Source organism: Pongo pygmaeus, chromosome 1 (assembly GCF_028885625.2).
Source record: "Pongo pygmaeus isolate AG05252 chromosome 1, NHGRI_mPonPyg2-v2.0_pri, whole genome shotgun sequence".
Taxonomy (NCBI): Eukaryota; Metazoa; Chordata; class Mammalia; order Primates; family Hominidae; genus Pongo; species Pongo pygmaeus.
This window is the reverse complement of record NC_072373.2, coordinates 82,256,967-82,273,733: the sequence shown is the minus strand read 5'-3', so window position 1 is coordinate 82,273,733 and position 16,767 is coordinate 82,256,967. Positions and strand designations below refer to the sequence as shown.

Genomic DNA, 16,767 nt, shown 5'->3' with positions numbered 1-16,767 from the left:
TTGTTTGGCTTTTTTTTTTTTTAAATAAGGACTAGTTTTAAACCTAATTTGGAGGTCAGGTGCAGTGGCTCACATCTATAATCCCAGCACTTCTGGAGGCCGAGGCAGGAGGATTGCTTGAGCTCAGGAGTTCCAGATGAGCCTGGGCACAATAGCGAGACCCTGTTTCAATAACAACAAACAAAACAAAAACTAGCCAGGCATGGTGGCACATGCCTGTAGTCCTACCTACTCAGGAGGCTGAGATGAGAAGTCACTTGAGCACAGGAGTTTGAGCCTACCCTGGGCAATATAGTGAGACCTGATCTCTACAAAAGATTAAAAAAAAAAAAATAGCCAGCATGATGACACAAGCCTGTAATCCTAGCTGCTCAGGAAGCTGAGGTGTTTGGGAGGATCACTTGAGCAGGGGAGGTTGAGGCTGCAGTGAGCCATGATCACGCCACTGCACTCCAGCCTGGGTGACTGAGTGAGACCCTTCTCAAAAACGAACAAACAAATAAATCTAATTTGGAGATTTAAGAGAAACTGGTTACTCTAAACAACTCTTTAAAAAGATAAAGTTGCTTCAGAGTATACACGCTTAGAGAATAGTGAGGAGAAAAGAGTTCCTTCTAAAGAAGCAGTTTTATTATATATACAAAAACAAAATAATACATGTAAACTACTTTGAAAAATACAAACAGGAAAAATAAAGTATCTCTAGTGGTGGGAGTATTGGGGTCAGGGAAGTATTTTAGAATAGAGGCTTTTTTCTTGGAATTCCTCAGATGGGACAAAATAAGCAGCCTACAAATTCTGTGTTATAGGCAGGTAGCTGGATACTTAAACCACAGTCAGTCTTAGAGAATTCCTTTCTTCCTGGTTTGGAACGTGTTCCAGATAATGCTACCAGAAGGTAAGGATAGCCAGAAATGGTGGTGGGGGAGAGAGAAGTGTTGGGCACAAGAAATCCAAGGCTGTAATAAAGCCTAGGACCTCTTGGATTTGGGCCAAGAGAATGGAGGTCCAACTGCTTCACTTTACAGAGAAAATATAAAGCTCCTTGTTTATGCGGCTTGCCAGTGGTCACACTGCAGATAGGCAGAGTCCTGGAAACCACCCTCTGGCTCTCAGTCTGGGTCTTTCCATTCTCCCATGCTGAGTCCCTCACCTGCTTTTGAGCACTGAGGGGAGCGCTTCTCTGCTTTCAATCCCAGCCACCTTGATGACAAATGTCGTAGTTCACATTCTATCCTGACTTTTTATTTTCCCCACCCCAACTCTACCACAATTCTTAGGATATAGCTCCAAATGTGGAGAAGTATTTCAGTCGATGTAAATTTCTTGAGCAACTGCAAATGTTCTAGAAACTTAGGATGTGAACAATACAGCTGAAGAGGTCCTTGCTTCCATGGGATTTACACGCTGGTAAGGGAGAGAGACCAAGAACCAATGCAAGAGCAGACAAGAAATTGTCAAATGGTAATAATACCTATTAAAACAGAGTGACAAGTTAGAAAGTGAATGGGTGGCCATGACCAGTTCCCTCCAAGCAGAGGAAACATCCAGTGACAGATGGGATTAAACTTCTGTGTTTGAGGAACCAAAAGAAGACCAATATGGCTGGACTTGTGACTACTTCATGGCCTACAGAGCTAGAAGAGGATGGGAAATAGGCAGGGGTCAATCTTGATGGGCTTTATAAATACTTCTGTATTCTAGGAGAGCCAGCCTAAGTTCACCGAAAGGAACTAATGTAGAGGACAGACTCCAGGTTAGGAATCTAAGCTCCTCCAACATTTACGGTGCTACTTGACCCCTTCTCTTAATTCCTGACAATTAACGACTCCAGGAGGAAGAAACCCAGACTTAATGTACTTTTTTTTTTTTTTTTTCTGAGATGGAGTCCTGCTCTGTTGCCCAGGTTGGAGTGCAGTGGAGTGATCTCTGCTCACTGCAAGCTCCACCTCCTGGGTTCACACCATTCTCCTGCCTCAGCCTCCCGAGTAGCTGGGACTACAGGCACCTGCCACCGTGCCCGGCTAATTTTTTTTTCTTTGTATTTTTAGTAGAGACGGGGTTTCACCGTGGTCTTGATCTCCTGACCTCGTGATCTGCCCACCTCGGCCTCCCAAAGTGCTGGGATTACAGGCGTAAGCCACCGCACCTGGCCTGCTGACTTAATGTACTTTTATAAAGGAGCAAGGTCACTCTCATTAGATGAGTTTGATTTAGCTTAATAATTTCTTGATCATGTCTCCTGATATCTTCTTCATCTAGTCAAAGGCTTCTTTGGTTATGACCTAGACTAGTGGTTCTCCCAATTCATCCTGGGAGCCCTAGGGATCCCTGACACCTTTTCAGAGACCACATGAGGTCAAAGCTAGTTCCATAATATCCAGGCATTTTAAATTAAAAAAAAAATTTTTTTTTTGAGTTGGAATCTCACTTTTGTCATCCAGGCTGGAGTGCAATGGCATGATCTCATCTCACTGCAACCTCTGTCTCCTGGGTTCAAGCAATTCTCCTGCCTCGGCCTCCTGAGTAGCTGGGATTACAGGCACCCACCACCACACTCAGCTAATTTTTGTATTTTTAGTAAAGATAGAGTTTCCCCATGTTGGCCAGGCTAGTCTCGAACTCCTGACCTCGCGTGATCCACCCACCTCAGCCTCCCAAAGTGCTGAGATTACAGGCGTGAGCCACCACGCCCGGCTAATATCCAGGCATTATTTGTGACAGGAAAAATAGTGAAAGACCTTAAAATGGTCAAAAACACAACTTAGTGGGGGTCCTACCTAGCTTACTAATCAAAGTTATCTCTATTTCTCTTTGGACTATCTTACAACTATGTTGCAGAAAACTGATAATAATATAAGTGATATGATTTGTTATTCATAGAAATGTAAATATTCAGTGGAATACAAGTGATTATTATGCTGTTACTAGACAAGTTTTGTATCCATTGGTAAACAGAATTCTCCTTGGAACCACTTGGTTCCAATCTTACTAATTTCAATTGACTCAGCTCAGTGAGTTAAATAAAATCTTTGATGTGTACTTTCCATATTTGTTATCAGTTATAATTCTACCTTTTTAAAAAAGAATTATCCTTTAACATTTTTCTCTTTCACCCTCATTCTCTCATGAATATACACTGGAGTCTTCCAGAGGCAACATACGTGATACTGCAACAGTGAAAGCAGAAGCAGATGTGAGAATCTAGTTGTCTTCTATGAAGCCAGATGTTAAAATATTGGCAAAAATTTAATACAATGCCACATTTCCCATTTTTTGTTTGCGGAAAAGAGTTTTAAAAAATGAAAATGGTAATTATGTTAATATGTAATAGGCTTGTTATCTTTATTTTAAAATAATATTTTAGGCCAGGTGCAGTGCCTCATGCCTGTAATCCCAGCACTTTGGAAGGCCAGTGCGGGCAGATCACTTGAGGTCAGGAGTTCAAGACCAGCCTGGCCAACATGGTGAAACCCCGTCTCTTCTAAAAATACAAAAATTAGCTGGGTGTGGTGGCGCATGCATGTAGTCCCAGCTACTCGGGAGGGAGGATGAGGCAAGAGAATCTCTTGAACCCGGGAAGTGGAGGTTGCAGTGAGCCGAGATCGTGCCACTGCACTCCAGCCTGGGTGACAGAGCAAGACTCCATCTCAAAAAAAACGCAAAAATAATAATAATAATATTTTAGAATTTTCTCGGATTTTGTTTCTTATATGATATCAGTAGATTCAACCCATATAAATAAAAGCTATTTGGGATCTTCAATAATTTTTAAGAGTGTGAAGTGATCCTGGAGCCAAAGTGTTTGAGAACTGCTGGTCTTGTCAAAACAAGCCAGTCAGAAAGCCTTCTATTATTATATCCTCAGAATTTTGAATCCTAATTGGCTTTCACTAGGCTGTTCTTCCCAAATGAAATTCAGAAACTTAAAGGAGCAGCTACAAAAATCCCCTACCTGGAAACAATTTTGAGTTTCCAGTGCAGTATTCATTTGCATCATAACTGCCAGGTGGGCATAATACTTGCAGTGAAAAAGGTAACTGTAGCTATAGATGCGCCACAGCAAGGAAAGGCAGACAGTTTGCTGGTAAAGTTGTGCCAGCCTCTTCTTCCTATTGGATAAAGTAAACACAAATGGAACATAAAAGGTATCAACATTACCATGATTTAGGGGAGCACAGGTACATGGTGTCCTCACTATGGGCCTGGGAATCAAAACTGACTTGAATTTGAGGCCTGTCTCCATGACTGACAAACAAGCACATTAATTTTTATGGAGCACGTTTTCTCCATTGTAAAATGGGAATCATAATACCTACTTTATAATGATTAAGATAATTTATGTAAAGCATCTGTCCTGTGTCAGGTAATTGCTAAGTGAAGCTATTTAAAAAGCACATTGATATTATTCATCACATTTGATTCTGATGACAATCCCGTAACAAAAGAGTGGAGTAACTGACTCCATTTTACATATGAGGAAGGTGAGACTCAGGTTAAGTAATTAAGGCAAAGACACATAGCTGGAATGTGGTGGTGCCAGGATTCAAACTCCATCTACCTCCAGCCCAAAAGCCCAATGTATTATTTTCTCCATTGCACACTGCTTTCAGGAACTACTTCTCAGCTCAACAAAGGTGTGAAAGGAAAATAAAAACTCAGGATCCCAATTCACTATGCCAAAAGGAAAAAATTAAGCTGAAAGCTGAGTCATGCAAGAAGTTGCCTTTCCTTTTGTTCCTTAGCAGACAGCTACAGATAAAAAGTTAAGTATCTGCACAGGTAGTTACTCTATGTCCGCCTTATCCTAGTTAAGTGCCTATTTACTGAGTGTGAGACAATACATAATTGACTATTCCCCTAGCTGCTCCTATTCTCTTGCAACATGTGGGTTATTATCATGCCCTCCGTCATTTTCCTCCAGCCCACTTTTCCCCATTAAATACTGCAGTCTCAAACAGGGACTGTTTCTGTGGTTTTGTTTTCTTTTTTTTTCTTCTGGGCATGTCCTTAACCTTGGCAAAATAAACTTACAAATTGATTGAGACCTGTCTCGGGTACTTTTTAGTTTACAAAAAAAAAAAAAAAGAAGAGGATTTTTTGTTTTTTGAGCCTCACTCTGTTGTCCAGGTTGGAGTGCAGTGGCATGATCTCAGCTCACTGCAACCTCTGCTTCCCAGGTTCAAGCGATTGTCTTTCCTCAGACTCCCCAGTAGCTGGGATTACAGGCACACACCACCATGCCTGGCTAATTATTTTGTGTTTTTGGTAGAGATGGGGTTTCGCCATGTTGGCCAGGCTGGTCCTGAACCCCTGACCTCAGGTGATCTGCCTGTCTCAGCCTCCCAAAGTGCTGGGATTGCAAGTGTGAGACACTGTGCCCGGCCGAAAAATTAGCATTTTTAACTATTGCATTTTGAAAGGAAAATATCTTGGGCCCCCAAAATCACTAAGGAAAACTCAAGCTGGAAACTGCTTAGGGCAAACCTGCCTCCCATTCTATTCAAAGTCACTCCTCCGCTCTTTGAGATAGATGCATATCTGATTTGCCTCCTTTGGAAAGGCTAATCAGAAACTCAAAAGAATGCAACCGTTTGCGTCTCACCTATCTGTGACCTGGAAGCTCCCTCCCAACTTCCTGCCCTTGCTTCAAGTTGTCCCACCTTTCCAGACCGAACCAATGTACTTCTTACATATGTTGACTGATGTCTCCTGTCTCCCCAAATGTATAAAACTAAGCTGTGCCCCGACCACCTTGGGCACATGTCTTTAGGACTTACTGAGGCTGTGTTACAGGCGTGTCCTCAACCTTGGCAAAATAAACGTTCTAAATTATGATGTGGAAATGATTTTTTTAAAAGGTTCTAAGGAAACATGGACAGGGTAAAATCTTTTTTTTTATGACGGAGTCTCGCTTTATCGCCCAGGCTGGAGTGCAGTGGCGCGATCTTGGCTCGCTTTAACCTCCACCTCCCTGGTTCAAGCAATTCCCCTGCCTCAGCCTTCCGAGTAGCTGGGATTACAGGTGCATGCCACCACGCCCGTGCTAAATTTTTTTTGTATTTTTAGTAGAGACGGGGTTTCACCATGTTGGCCAGACTGGTCTCGAACTCCCGACCTCAGGCAATGCGCCCGCCTTGGCCTCCCTAAGTGTTGGTATTACAGGCGTGAGCCACAACACCCAGCCCCGGGTAAAATCTCTTATAGGGCATTCATGAGGGTCATGGACACTCTGACATTAAACGTTGTTCCATGTCATACTCATTTTTGAGATGAGAACCTTTTGACCTGCGGATATTTTAAGCCAACAGCTCCTCAGTTTTTTCTTCTTCAACACTTTTCTACCTTTTCCCTTTGTGTAGGTACTTCTTACTCCTTTTACAAAATGTGAAATCTGTAAATCACCTGTTTTAGCAGATGAAAATACAGGATGCCCAGTTAAGTTTGAATTTTAAACCTAATAATTTTTATGGAATGCATATGTCCTAAATATTTCATATGATAGATGTATACTAAAAAAAGTATTCACTGTTTATCTGAAATTCAAATTGAGGCATCCTGCAACCCTATGTGTAATGCAAAGACCACTGCCTTCTCAGAGAGATCTCTGCTGAACATCTCCCAGCCCTTCCTCCTGGGGTTTCCAGGAACAGCCAGGTATTCCCAGGAGCCCACCTCCAACGTGCACAGGAGCTCAGCTCCATTACATTTCCTTTTCACCTCAGGATTCCCTACATTTAAAGGAACATGTTTGGAAGCTGGGGAAGGCAGTTTTTGATGGGGTTGCAAAAGAGTTGTAGTAGCTTGCTCATAGGAATAGATGTTTGTATCTTAGGCAGAACCTATACTAATATAGCTACTGAGCTCCCCCAAGATGGAAGAGGTGTCCTCTGTCAGCTCTCCAGGTACCCAACAAGGCGGCATCTCCTTTGGCATGAATTGCTAGATAGGTGGAATATTTTTGCAAACATTTATTATAGAATAATTCAAGCATACACACAGCAAACGAGTATAATGAGCGAAATGCACTCAACACCTACCTTCAACAACTAGCAACATTCTTATTTCATCTACCTCTCCACTCACTATTTCTTCCCACTCATTATTATTATAGTTATCTTATAGGTAGAATTTATATATATTGAAATGCCCAAATCTTAACAGTACAATTTTGACCAACGGATACCCCCATGTAACCCACATCCCTATTGAGATTCCTAGATGGGTGGGAGTTTTGTCCTTTGGCAAATGTCTTCAGGGCTTGCTGTTTTTCTTTGGGGCGGGGCAAAACCCAGTGTCTTAGCACCTAATGGAAGAGGGCTTGTGACTGAGGTCCCAGGAGCAGTGTTGCAGGTTCCATCCAATGAGAACACGGATGGCCATGGGGGTTAAAGGGCTAGATGAGTTAGGACGGACCCTAGAACGTACCTTAAAACGAGGTCCCTTATGTTTGTGTCATCAAAATTCCCTTTGGCAAAAACTGCCCGTAAAGTACTTTGTGGCAACCCTGGTCTGGGAGCGCCTCCCACACTCGCTCCCTCCCCAGTGAATGGTCAGAGCCAAACAGGAGTCCTTGTGCCCCCTGGAGGCCAGGCTTTGGGGGCTGACTTGGATTATGTGTAGGGATCTCTGGGGAGTGAGACTGAAGAGTGTGCTCTCCCCAGCTCCTTCCCTTACCCTGGAGGTGGGCTCTCTTGGGCCTGCCGATTCACATAATGAAAGTGTCTGTTTTTCTCGATATGGATATGGAGAAACAAGGAGATTAAGTTGTAAGGAAAGATTCGGTTGAGGAGCTTCAGTGCCTTCCTCAGCATTTTCTTGGCAATCACTATCCGGCCCATATTGAAACAGACCTACAGGGAGGTGGGAGGGGAGAGAGGTAAAGAGGAAAAGCGATGATTCTAACTTAATCAGTAGGTCCCAACAATCCATATTTTTGGGGATTCTTATCAAAAAAGGTAATTTATGGACCAGAAACAAAATCTTCCTGTGCCTGGCATAATAGAAAATGTCTATTGGATATATGCATGAAGGATGGTTGAATGACTAGGATTTAGCATCTTAGTTGTGCATTGTCTACCTCTGAGACAATGTTTACCCATTCAGGTCCATTTTTAGAGATTGTAACAAAAATATTTCATAAAGGTGTCAACCTGGGCCGGGCATGGTGGCTCACGCCTGTAATCCCAGCACTTTGGGAGGTCAGGGCGGGCGGATCACTTGAGGTCAGGAGTTTGAGACCAGCCTGGCCAACATGGTGAAACCCCATCTCTACTAAAATACAAAAATTAGTTGGGCGTGGTGGCACATGTCTGTAATCCCAGCTACTTTGGAGGCTGAGGCAGGAGAATCACTTGAACCCAGGAGATGGAAGTTGCAGAGAGCCCAGATCGTGCCACTGTATTCCAGGCTGGGCAAAAGAGCAAGACTCCCTCTCAAAAAAAAAAAAAAAAAAAGATGTCAACCTAGAAGACAGGGAAGATCTTGCTGGTAAGCCGTTGTGAGGAGGTTGGAGCCCATGGATTTGAGTTTCTAGAGTCTTGGCTAGAAGTCTGTGGCAAGAGATGGGAGGAGGGTGTAGAAAGTATAGGGATGACTTCTATGGAAAGGCCTAAGATATATAACAGATAAATTCAAGTCTTTAATGGTTTCTTACCTCACCTTTGAGGCTGTAAAAGGTGGCAGACTCAAATGTCTGGCTCCAAGATTTGTCCTTCTTGAGAGTTTTTAGCAACCTCTGTCCTTCATTCAAATACATGTATGCCTGTAACCAGCCCAAGGAGTACAAAAGTGTTGGTTCAGCAGGGATTGAGCCCACAGAAGGGCCATTGCCCCAGACTCTACTGAAGTAAGAGATGCAGGAGCCATTTCAGTTACCACCTCCACTTCCATCCCCAGCTCCACTGATTAAAATGGGCCTCCAAATTCCAGACACGAGCTGATGGGTAAAGATCTCACCTTCATGCTTGCCTTTGTCTGCTGGATCACTCCATCAAGAGAATGAATCTGGAAATCTCTACCTTTCCTCACGCTATCATCTAGGTTGCCTTACCCGAAGTTTCCCTCAAGCCAATTTCTTCCTCTCAGTAATTCTATCCCCAACCTCCCTATTCCCAACAACACATCCACTTCCCTTGAACAGCATCCCCACATCTGTGAGAAGCTGGTCTTCAGTTTTGAAATGAATTATGAATCACCCCCATTTCCTTTGCCAGGATCATTTTGGGAGGTGGATGAGGAAGTAAGTCCCTGCACAACTCTCATCACTTCATCTTCACCTCCCAACATCATTAGGCAAATCTTAGCACGTGTGCACATCAAGGTAAGATCACACTTGAAGAATAAAATAAGGTGAGGCAATATCTCCCAGTCTCATGCATCCTGTTGGGTATGTGTGGGAGGCAAAAAAAGAGGGAGACATGATGAGTTGGCCACCAGCCCCAGTCCCACTGGAGTTTGATGGGAGAGGGGGTACAAATGGCACATTCTGGGACCTTGCACTAAGGCTGTGCTTCCAATCATTGTCTTATTGTCGAATGAAACGGGGTATGCGTAGGTTTTAGAAAGTTGGCCCCCAGGGCTACCTAAGCCTCCTCCTCCTGGGACTCATTGGCTACATCCCCATCATCACCTCGAATATGTGCATGAAATATGCAGGAGACTTTCATTCTTAACATAAATGCTTTCAAGGACAGGAACTTAGTGACATTTTTAATAGTTTAATTTTATAATTTTATATAAATCTAAGGTAGGAGGATTGATTAGGCTGCTGTGACCAGTAGCAACTGTAAATTATGGAAGGTCTGTGAAGCTCTTCCTGAAGCTGGCTGAAGTCAGATGAAACAAGGGCCCAGAAAGACATTTCCTCAAGTGAGTTCATGGAAGGTTAGCCCAGCCAGCTGCTCCATGAAAAGAGATCTAAGAGCAAATCAGTTTGAGAAACACAGTATGCTTCAGCCTAGCCTGGCCTTTACCCTTCTGTGTCCTCTGAACAGATTTATATATATCTCAGCATATCAAAGGCCCTGAAGTATCTAAAGGCATCTATTTACCTGTATTCAGCTCAGTGATTTCCAACTTACTTAACAATGAATTCTGTTTATTTCATCATGTGTATCAAATCCCCTCATTTCTAGGGGCATAGTGCCCTGGAACCTTATTTATAATTACCCTAGAGAAACATTCACTTGAGCTTTGGTGGTCTAATGGTATGTGTGATAATCTAGCACGCATTGCATGATGACGAAGGCAGGGAGAGCCTCTTTGGGGATCACAAGATTAAAACCAGAATTGGCTGAGCACAGTGGCTCACACTTGTAATCCTAGCACTTTGGAAGGTCAAGGCAGGCAGATCCCTTGAGCTCAGGTGTTCAAGACCAGCCTGGGCAACATAGTGTAACCCCATCTCTACCAAGAACACACAAAATTAGCTGGGCATGGTGGCACACGTCTGCAGTCCCAGCTACTCAGGAGGCTGAGGTGGAAGGATGGCTTGATCCCAGGAGGTAGACGTGAGCAGAGATCATGCCACTACACTCCAGCCTGGGTGACAAAGACTTCATCTCAAAAACAAAACAAAAAACCAGAATTGCATTCATCCAAAGACCTACAGGTGTTTTGTGCTCACAGGTATTTTAGGCTTAACAGAGGGTAAATGCCACTTGAGGAAGACTATGCTAAGAGTCCTCTCTGCATCATTTCGGGAATGAGATGTGCCCCCTTACCTCCCATACAGGTAGACAATTCATGGCAAATTTCTAAAGGTGGCAATATTTTAAATAATTTACAATGCTAGTTGCAATGTATTCCAATTCTCTTTTCTCAAACGTAGATCATTTCCCTTCTAAGCAATGTGATTTTCAGTGGAAAGGGGTGCTGTCAGGAATATACAATGTGAAGTAATCAGAAAGCATGCTGGAGCTTCCCTTCTGGCTCTATGTTCTATGAATTGTCTCTAGGGTGGAGGTGGTCTGGGTAGAAACAGCTTACCCTGTAGTTATCACGAAAGATGAGATAAGCAGATGCAATTTCTAAGAAGTAATATAAGGCTTTGTTATTTTCTCCTAAAGCCAGAAAATGGTGGGCCAGAGGCAAGATGACAATCTCTAGGATTTCTTCACACTGGCAAGATTCCAGAGGGATAATGTCTTCGTCAGATGTCTTCATTTTTGTTAAAACATGGTCAAAGAAATTCAAGATCTTTTCTCTTATTTCTTCAGGACTGTCCATATGCAGAAATAAATAATAGTAACTTATACAGTATCACTTTTGATATTAAAATATCTTTAGGCCGGTCGCAGTGGCTCACGCCTGTAATTCCAGCACTTTGGGAGGCTGAGGCCGGTGGATCACCTGAGATCAGGAGTTCAAGACCAGCCTGGCCTGGTGAAACCCCGTCTCTACTAAAAATACAAAAATTAGGCCAGGTGCGGTGGCTCACGCCTGTAATCCCAGCACTTTGGGAGGCCGAGGCAAGCAGATCACGAGGTCAGGAGATGGAGACCATCTTGGCTAACACGGTGAAATCCCGTCTCTACTAAAAATACAAAAAATTAGCTGGGTGTGGTGGCAGGCGCCTGTAGTCCCAGTTATTCAGGAGGCTGAGGCAGGAGAATCACTTGAACCCAGAAGGCGGAGGTTGCAGTGAGCTGAGATTGTGGCATTGCACTCCAGCCTGGGCGACAGAGCGAGACTCTGTCTCGAAAAAATAAAAAATAAAATAAAATAAAATAAAATGTCTTTAAAAACAAAAGAGCACGATAATAAAACCTAGTGTGGATACTACTGACTAAACTCACCATGCATACCCCCCAAAGTTTCCCACTTGCATCTAAGAGGTCAAAAGTACTGGCCAGACAAATGATTCTAATAGTGTTCTGAATTTAATGACAATTGTTTATGCTCTACTTCCTAAACAATGATATATGCCTCTACCTGTGATTTTCAGGAAAAAATGCAGATGTCTCAGGAATCTCTGATTTGGACAAGATAAGCTTTTCTTCAGCTAGAAAATAAACAAATGAGTTGTATGGGTCATTGAAATGTTCTCTGTAGTGGAGATATCTGCTGTCTACCCCAGACTCTTGTTCCCTTTATGGAGTTGTTGCTGCCCAGCCAGAAACCACATTGCCCACTCCCCATTGCATCTTAGGTGAAGCCACATGATGAGTTCTCACAATAGAATTAGATCAGAAGTAATATATGTCACCTCTAGGCTGAGATGGTTATGTGTTTTCTCTGCCTTCTCTTTCCACAAGAAAGCAAGTAATTCTAAGAACCTGAAGGATAGCAAACCCACAAGTTGGGAGGAGCCTGTGTCCCTTGCTAACTGCATACAAAGCCATTGGTCAATACTTGCATTGGATTATTTCATAAGGTGAAAATAATCACTCTTGTGTTAAGCCACAGAAATGCTGGGGTTTGTGATAGCTAATAACATTATCCTAACTAATTTATTCTGCAATAAAAACTATGAATTAAGCCTGAAGAAAGTGACATCAATTTCCAGTGGAGAAATATAGATAATTAAATGAAATACCCCAAAAGGTTAACTGAAGGGCAGAGAATCTTAAATTAAAAGTCTAAGCAGTCTAAGCTTAGACTTGAACAGTCTAAGCTCAGTCTAAGCAGACTTGAACAGGTTAGAAAATTCCATAATGATCTTAAAACAGAAAACAAATGAGGCTTGTCTAGTCCAGCCATTTCTCCCTTCAGGCAGAAGAAAGAATCCCAGAGAGGGGAAGGAACTCGTCTCAGATCATATATCTGTTAGTGGTGGAGGCAGGACTAGAACTTAGGTTTTCTGGCTCCCAGGCTAATGCATTACTCCATACATCTTATAGATGCAGTCTGAACATCTAAGAAGTTACCACCTTCTTCTGAAAGCCCTCTGTGCCCTTGCCCCCATAGATAAGTACCCCAACTCCTGTGTGCCCGTCAACCCTGTGCAGACCTGTATCATAGTCCTTATTGTACTGCACAGAGATCAATTTGGCCACCTCTTCTCCTAGATTACTATTCATTGATTCCTTAGTGACTAGCAGCTGAATATATTGAATTATGACCCTGTCCCCCTACTTCTCTAAAACTGCTCTTGTTAAAGTTACCTGTGGCCACCATGTTGCCAAATCCAAAGGCTGCATCTTTGTCTGCACTTGATTACCTCTCAGCAGCATTTAATACAAGTGACCACTCTCTCTTTTCACTGATTCTTTTAGCACACATTGTTTTGTGTGTTATAAGGGAATTGGTTGCCTACTTAATTGGCTACTATTCTTCTACCAATGTTCTAAATGTTGGTAAACCTCAGTTTGGTCCTGGGCGCCATTCTGCATTCACAATTTCTACTAGGCAGTTTCATCTGCCCATGACTTTTAATTACATTCATATGCTAATGGATTTCCATTTTATATATCTAAGCCTTGACATCTACTTTAACTACAGACCCATATATTCAAATACCACCTTGGCAACTGCCATGTGAATGTGTAATAGGCATTTCAAAATTAACATGATTCAAATAGAAACTCTCGAATCTCTCCTCCAGAAACTTATACCCACTTACAACTTTTCCTGTCTTAGTAAGCATCACTGTCATGTATCCATTTTCTCAAGACAGAAACCTGCGCAAGATCCTTGATTGTTTTCTTTTTCTTACCCCGTTCCCTATTCAGTCCATCAGAAAGTCCCATTGACCATACCCAAAAACATATCTGAATTCATCGTCTTCTGTCCATCTTCATTCACTACTGCACCACCTCAGTCCATTACCAAAATTTTACCTGGACAACTGCAAAAAACTAACCTCCCTTCTATCTCTATCCTTTTCAATCTCTTTCTGTAGAGAAGGCAGTACCATTTAAAAAGCATGATTCAGATCTCTGTGGCAGGAACTGCCAGTTTCCCATCTCAATCTCCATTGTCCCTTTTCTCATTAGTAATAGACAGCGACATTCTTCAGCTTCCCTTGCAACCGAATATAGTCATGTGAGTAGGTTCTGATCAATGGGATGTAAGAAGAAATACTGGGTAGGACTTTTAGAAGATCCTTTAAAAGGGAGGAGACATCCTTTCATGTTTTGGCTTCTTTCTCCTTCTGGCATTAAATGTGCTGGCTGGAGCCTCAGCAGCTGTTTTGGACCAAGGACCCTGATGATCATGAAGCGTCCATACTAGTCCCAGTGATGAGGCAAGCCTTTTACGTGAGAAATACATAAATATAATACATTTAATAATAAATAAATTTAAGCCACACTAGCTAGGTCCTTATTATATGCAGCCAATACTCATTCTAATTGATATATTTCCAATGTGTTCCAATTCACTTAGACTGAAATTTAGACTATTTATCAAAGTCTACAAGGCCCCTTGAAGATTTTATTACTTAATCTGTTCATTGTCTGTCAGTTGCCATTAAAATTCAAATTTATAAGAATAGACATGTCTATCATTAATAATAAAATAAAAATTAATAATAAATGTCTATCACTTTTCACTACTACGGTCCAAATATCTAGGTCACTTCCTGGCACATGGTAAACGCTTAATAAATGTTTGTTGCATAAATGCATGTTTGTTCAAATGGAAGAACATTCCATGCTCATGGGTAGGAAGAATCAATATCATGAAAATGGCCATCCTTCCCAAGGTAATTTACAGATTCAATGCCATCCCCATCAAGCTACCAATGACTTTCTTCACAGAATTGGAAAAAACTACTTTAAAGTTCATATGGAACCAAAAAAGAGCCCGCATCGCCAAGTCAATCCTAAGCCAAAAGAACAAAGCTGGAGGCATCACGCTACCTGACTTCAAACTATACTACAAGGCTACAGTAACCAAAACAGCATGGTACTGGTACCAAAACAGAGATATAGATCAATGGAACAGAACAGAGCCGTCAGAAATAATGCCACATATCTACAACCATCTGATCTTTGACAAACCTGAGAAAAACAAGAAATGGGGAAAGGATTCCCTATTTAATAAATGGTGCTGGGAAAACTGGCTAGCCATATGTAGAAAGCTGAAACTGGATCCCTTCCTTACACCTTATACAAAAATCAATTCAAGATGGATTAAAGACTTAAATGTTAGACCTAAAACCATAAAAACCCTAGAAGAAAACCTAGGCAATACCATTCAGGACATAGGCATGGGCAAGGACTTCATGTCTAAAACACCAAAAGCAATGGCAACAAAAGCCAAAATTGACAAATGGGATCTAATTAAACTAAAGAGCTTCTGCACAGCAAAGGAAACTACCATCAGAGTGAACAGGCAACCTACAAAATGGGAGAAAATTTTCGCAACCTACTCATCTGACAAAGGGCTAATATCCAGAATCTACAATGAACTCCAACAAATTTACAAGAAAAAAACAAACAACCCCATCAAAAAGTGGGCGAAGGACATGAACAGACACTTCTCAAAAGAAGACATTTATGCAGCCAAAAGACACATGAAAAAATGCTCACCATCACTGGCCATCAGAGAAATGCAAATAAAAACCACAATGAGATACCATCTCACACCAGTTAGAATGGCGATCATTAAAAAGTCAGGAAACAACAGGTGCTGGAGAGGATGTGGAGAAATAGGAACACTTTTACACTGTTGGTGGGACTGTAAACTAGTTCAACCATTGTGGAAGTCAGTGTGGCGATTCCTCAGGGATCTAGAACTAGAAATTCCATTTGACCCAGCCATCCCATTACTGGGTATATACCCAAAGGACTATAAATCATGCTGCTATAAAGACACATGCACACGTATGTTTATTGCGGCATTATTCACAATAGCAAAGACTTGGAACCAACCCAAATGTCCAACAATGATAGACTGGATTAAGAAAATGTGGCACATCTACACCATGGAATACTATGCAGCCATAAGAAATGATGAGTTCATGTCCTTTGTAGGGACATGGATGAAATTGGAAATCATCATTCTCAGTAAACTATCGCAAGAACAAAAAACCAAACACCGCATATTCTCACTCATAGGTGGGAATTGAACAATGAGAACACATGGACACAGGAAGGGGAACATCACACTTCAGGGACTGTTGTGGGGTGGGGGGAGGGGGGAGGGATAGCATTGGGAGATATACCTAATGCTAGATGACGAGTTGGTGGGTGCAGTGCACCAGCATGGCACATGTATACATATGTAACTTACTGCACATTGGGCACATGTACCATAAAACCTAAAGTATAATAATAATAATAATAATAATAATAATTACAATAAAAGAAAAAAAAAATGCATGTTTGTTGAAAATAGATCAATCAGTAACATGAAAATGCTATTCCTCCTTCAACATTCTATGTATTTTTTATGTTTAAAGTTGTAATGGTGGCCAGGCACAGTGGCTCATCCCTATAATCCCAACACTTTGGGAGGCTGAGGTAGGAGGATCGTTTGAGTCCAGGAGTTTGAGACCAGCTTGGGCAACATGGCAAGACCTGTCTACAAAAAAAAAAAAAAGAAAAAAACATTAGCAGCATACGGTGCCATGTGCCTGTAATCCCACCTACTTGGGAGTCTGAGGTGGGAGTGGGAGGATGGCTTGAGCCTGGAAGTTTGAGGCTGCAGTAAGCCCAGATCACGCCACTACATTCCAGCCTGGGCAACAGAGCAAGACCCTGTCTCAAAAAAAAAAAAAAAATTGTAATGGTGATAGAATGGGATGCAAAGATTGGATAGATAAAGCAAATAGAATCAGGGCATATGAGGTATGCTCTTTGTCATTATGTCATTCATTGC

The 16,767-nt window shown here is 42.0% G+C and overlaps 1 protein-coding gene across 1 annotated transcript in view; it reads right to left on the bottom strand.

Annotated features, from left to right (window-relative positions):
* The window catches only part of ADCY10 (adenylate cyclase 10), a 108,638-nt gene that overhangs the window by 14,888 nt on the left and 76,983 nt on the right, over positions 1-16,767 (bottom strand). Inside the window, exons 22-26 of the mRNA XM_054442643.1 lie at positions 11,935-12,004; positions 10,990-11,221; positions 8,657-8,764; positions 7,678-7,853; positions 3,956-4,112 (exon numbers count right to left, since the gene is read on the bottom strand). Of these exons, the coding sequence (XP_054298618.1) occupies positions 3,956-4,112; positions 7,678-7,853; positions 8,657-8,764; positions 10,990-11,221; positions 11,935-12,004 (743 nt within the window). The remainder of the gene's footprint in view (positions 1-3,955; positions 4,113-7,677; positions 7,854-8,656; positions 8,765-10,989; positions 11,222-11,934; positions 12,005-16,767) is intronic.